We start from the raw sequence: 4,231 nt of genomic DNA, 5'->3' as shown, positions 1-4,231 counted from the left end.
TATAAAATATTTATAGGCTTCAACTTACAATTATAGAAATTTTCTGTAAAATTAGCATAGTATAACAATTTTAAAGAAAAGTATTAATTAAGGCAATTATAAGTGTCTCACTAAATCACATCTTCCACAGATAGTTTTTCGCAATCTAGTGAGCACATGTTCCATTAGCTTGAAGATGACTGATCTATCTTCAAATAATAAACATGTTATACATATAAAACATAAATAATAAATGGTTGCCTGTTCCGTTTTTATTACTTAAAAAAAGTAAAACTACTTTTCAGCCTTATTTCATTTAGTAGTAAGTACAAATTGCGAGCAAAAATATGTCGGACTCAGACTCGGACTCCATTACTCAGTTCAGTGATGATGAAGTGGACTATTACTCAAGCAGCGATGAGTTGGAAACTTCCAAAGTTCAAGCCTACGAGGAATTGAACCAGAACGAAATTTTGGAAAGCATTGACAGCGACATTGAAAAGTTCAGGTCTCAAGCTGGAGACGTAAGCAAAGCACGCGCGAGATTTTTTCTGCAAAAAAGCGAATGGGATGTAGACTTGGCATTAGAAGCTTTGAAGGCAGATGACGAAAAAGCAGCGGCCGAAAAGACCGAAGTGGAACCGATGAAAGTTGATATTTCTGCTAAAGAGTGCGAAGTGTGCCTTGGTACAGCTCAAATAAAAGACACACTACTGTTGGGATGCGGACATACTTACTGCGAAGAGTGCTTGAGAGACTCGTTTATTGAAAACGTCAAAAACAGGAAAGTGAATATTTCCTGCCCGGGAGAAAGCTGCGATTACCTTTTATCTTCGGAAGTCATACTCGATATGCTCAACGACGAAGACTCTCGCTCCACGTATCTACGTCTCCTGATACAGTCTTACGTGGACAACAACAAAAACATTTCTTGGTGTCCCGGAACCGACTGCGACCTGGCTTTCAGAGCGCTCAACTTCCAGGACGACTACAAAGTGGAATGCTCCAACGGACATCGGAGCTGCTTCCTGTGCAAAAACCCGTGGCACGACCCTGCCAGTTGCCAGCAGCTCATAAAGTGGTTGAAAAGGGACCAGAACACGAGCGAGACGACAAAATGGATAGAAGGGAACACCAAAGAGTGCCCGAGTTGTCACGTGCCCACGGTAAAAGAGGGGAAAGGCGAGTGCTTGGTTTGCAGTCGATGCGGCCGGTACTGGTGCTGGATATGTTTCGAGGACAGATCGCGTTGTGAAGTTCTTCATGAGTGCAAGGTTTTATACTCTAAGCTAAATAAAAAAAAAGTAAACATTCAGTAGTCATATCTTAATTTTAAATTATTGAAAACTCAAAGTTAAAGACAACTTATAACTAAATATTTTTAACACTGTAAACGTAGATAAAGCAATGTCCTAACACTGTCTTCTATGTTTAGGCACCGGAAGAAAACAGGAGCGTATCGGAGCGACGAGCGGCGCTGGAGAGGTACGTGAGGTACCACAGGATGTACGAGGAGCACCAGATCAGTTTGGACGTTGAGAGCAGGATCCCCATTCAGAGCTTTTATCGGAGATTTGCAAAGAAGCTTGCCGAGGATGATGAAGAAAAAGAGTTTAACAGTTCCGTTCACATGGCGATCATAAATGCTCGCGAGGCTTTGAAACGAGGACGCACCACTCTTATGTATTCCTACGTGTTCTGCTACTTCCTCAAAGACAACGACACCAAAACGAAGTTTGAGGACAACCTCAACATATTACAACAACAGGTGGAAGATATTTGCGAGTTTTTAGAAATAGGTGTCCATAATTTAGGTCAGACTGAGGTGTTGAAATTTTTCAATTCCATAGTTGGGTCATGTAATGATCAATCCAACAAAACGATCAATTCCGCTAAAGAAGATGAATGGGATTTTCTTGATTTGTAAACCCGTTAAATTGCTGTAGCTTCACCTAAGTTGTTCTAGCAAACTGAGTTTTGTTTTTACTATTACTTGAGTTTAATATTTTGATTTATAATGTTTTAATTGCATCTAAGTGGAGAGAGATCGTATGTAAGCGTATTTAACTGCAATTTTAACTGCAATTTTATAAATTTAATGTTTAATAATTTGATAATATCGTGAATTCTTAGTATAGTTGATTGTATGCTTGATGTAAAAAATTAAGAAACTAACAAAGTAAAAACTATGTTGCTCAATAAATTGCTCAATTTTTAAGTAACGATGTGGTTATTATATAAATAAATATGTTGGGATTAGTAATTTAGAGTTATCTAAAAAACTTCTGATAAGTATACAAAGCATTTGAAATCTTTCTTTTCAAAAGATTCTATATATAAAAAATTGTTGAGTCAGTACAATACAGTACAGTATGAAAACGTAAACTACTTTTTAAGGTGGTTACTAGTTATATAACGTAACATTTTAAATATAGATATTTGCTTGTAACACTTGATTTATTGTTTAACTGCATTAAAAATATTTACATACACATGGTAACAAATAGATTTTATTTAAAACAAATAACGACAAGTCACAGAGAACACGAAGATAGCAGCACTTTAGAAAAATTAAAATAGTGAAAATAACTTTTAAATATAATATTTCAGCACTCTAGGTAAAAACTTAACGGTAGATCATAAACAAAATACACTTTTATGTTTACATTTTATGTTTTAAGAAGTTTAATTTACAAAACTTAAATAAAATTCAAAAATATTTCTAGCATAGCTAGTTGAAATATATCAAAATTTTTTAAACAAACTAAGATTAAATGGCTATAAAAAGTAAAAACAATGAACTTCACCGCAAGATCAACAACAACAGCACCCGAGACAATCCTACGACCGGTTTCGTCCTTATTAGGACTCATCAGGCAGGAATAGTCGCGAGAAACCGCTGTTGTGATCTAACCAAGCGGGCTTAAGTACGAGGTATTGAAGCGACCGTTTGTGGGTAAAGTCCGAAAAATGACGCAGGCAAATCTTCACAGCCCAACGTCTTAGACATTGTCAGCTTAATGTGAGATTTACTCTCCACGTTGGGCTGTGAAGATTTGCCTGCGTTATTTTTCGGACTTAACCCACAAACGGTCGCTTCAGTACTTCGTACTTAAGCCCGCTTGGTTAGATCACAACAGCGGTTTCTCGCGACTGTTCCTGCCTGATGAGTCCTAATTAGGACGAAACCGGTCGTAGGATTCTCTCGGATGCTGTTGTTGTTGATCATGCGGTGAAGTTCATTGTTTATATTTGATGGCATAAAACATCTCAACTTGTTGACGATGGCCGAAATAAATACTGGTTATAAAAAGAAAAGAATCTAATTTAGAAATGTTTAAATTTAATAAGACTTTAACAAACTCCTCAATAAAATCATACACTTTAAAAAACATTTGTAAACTAAGTAGTGTAAGTAAAAAAACATTTCGTTAAGCTAGCTTTGCTTTTCAAAGGATCCCAAAAAAATTTCACTATTGAGATCGAACGTAAATCAAAGTCTCCAGTGTAAAAAAAAGTCTTATTAATATTGCATTTTATTTTTATAACTTTACTAGTTCAAGAGATCAAAAAAGACTTAAATTAATTTCAAGCAGTTGAAATAAGATAGGTTTACACTTTATACAAAGGTATCAATGTAATTTAAAAAAAAAAGTTGTACAAATGAAGTGAAATGGTTAAATAAAAGTTAAGCGAACTGTTTTTAAGTAGAGTTCAAGCTTAAAATATGAACATAGACTACTTTTTCTTAAATACTTACACTTTAACATTTCTATCTAAGTTTTTAAAAATTTTCTCATTATTTACCACTAGTTAGGTTTTTATAAAACTTTTTCCTTTTTATAGCTGAGTTTTATTTAAAATATAAGTTTTAAAAAATTATTGAAGTTTAAAATATCCTGAGTAAGCAGACTAAAGCGTGTCCAGGCCTTATTAATTGTCGTTGAAATACATTTTTTGTTTGACAATCAACAAACTTTGTATGGGTAGGTGTCATAAATGCACGAAGGGACATTTTAGCACAAAGATTCAAGTTTGCACTAAGAAAGTACTTCAATTTTGCACGTGATAAACATAAGATTAAAGTAAGTACTAAAAAAATTTTAGTTACCAAATAACGTTATGTGCTAAGTTAAACGTTGTATTAACAGTTGCTTGATACAAAAGAATTAATAAGTTAGAGACAACAACAAAAAGATAAATAACAAACAACTGCATTTGTTAAACTTGTAGGTAGTGTTAGAACATTTTA

At 34.5% G+C, this 4,231-nt stretch overlaps 1 protein-coding gene across 1 annotated transcript; it reads left to right on the top strand.

Annotated features, from left to right (window-relative positions):
• Positions 1-326: 326 nt before the first annotated feature.
• Positions 327-1,906, top strand: LOC145833063 (E3 ubiquitin-protein ligase ariadne-1-like). Its single transcript, XM_082940263.1, has 2 exons — positions 327-1,253; positions 1,415-1,906. Exons 1-2 carry the CDS (start codon positions 327-329, stop codon positions 1,904-1,906), a joined length of 1,419 nt encoding a protein of 472 aa, XP_082796389.1.
• Positions 1,907-4,231: the final 2,325 nt, after the last annotated feature.

Source organism: Thalia democratica, chromosome 4 (genome assembly GCF_965202585.1).
Source record: "Thalia democratica chromosome 4, ktThaDemo2.hap1.1, whole genome shotgun sequence".
NCBI lineage: Eukaryota > Metazoa > Chordata > Thaliacea > Salpida > Salpidae > Thalia > Thalia democratica.
This window is presented reverse-complemented; position numbering and strand designations above follow the sequence as displayed.

Coding starts and splice junctions, on each gene's coding strand:
- LOC145833063 (XM_082940263.1), top strand. CDS start 327: ATGTCGGACTCAGACTCGGACTCCATTACTCAGTTCAGTGATGATGAA. Junction 1,254..1,414: donor AAGTTCTTCATGAGTGCAAG/GTTTTATACTCT, acceptor TTCTATGTTTAG/GCACCGGAAGAAAACAGGAG.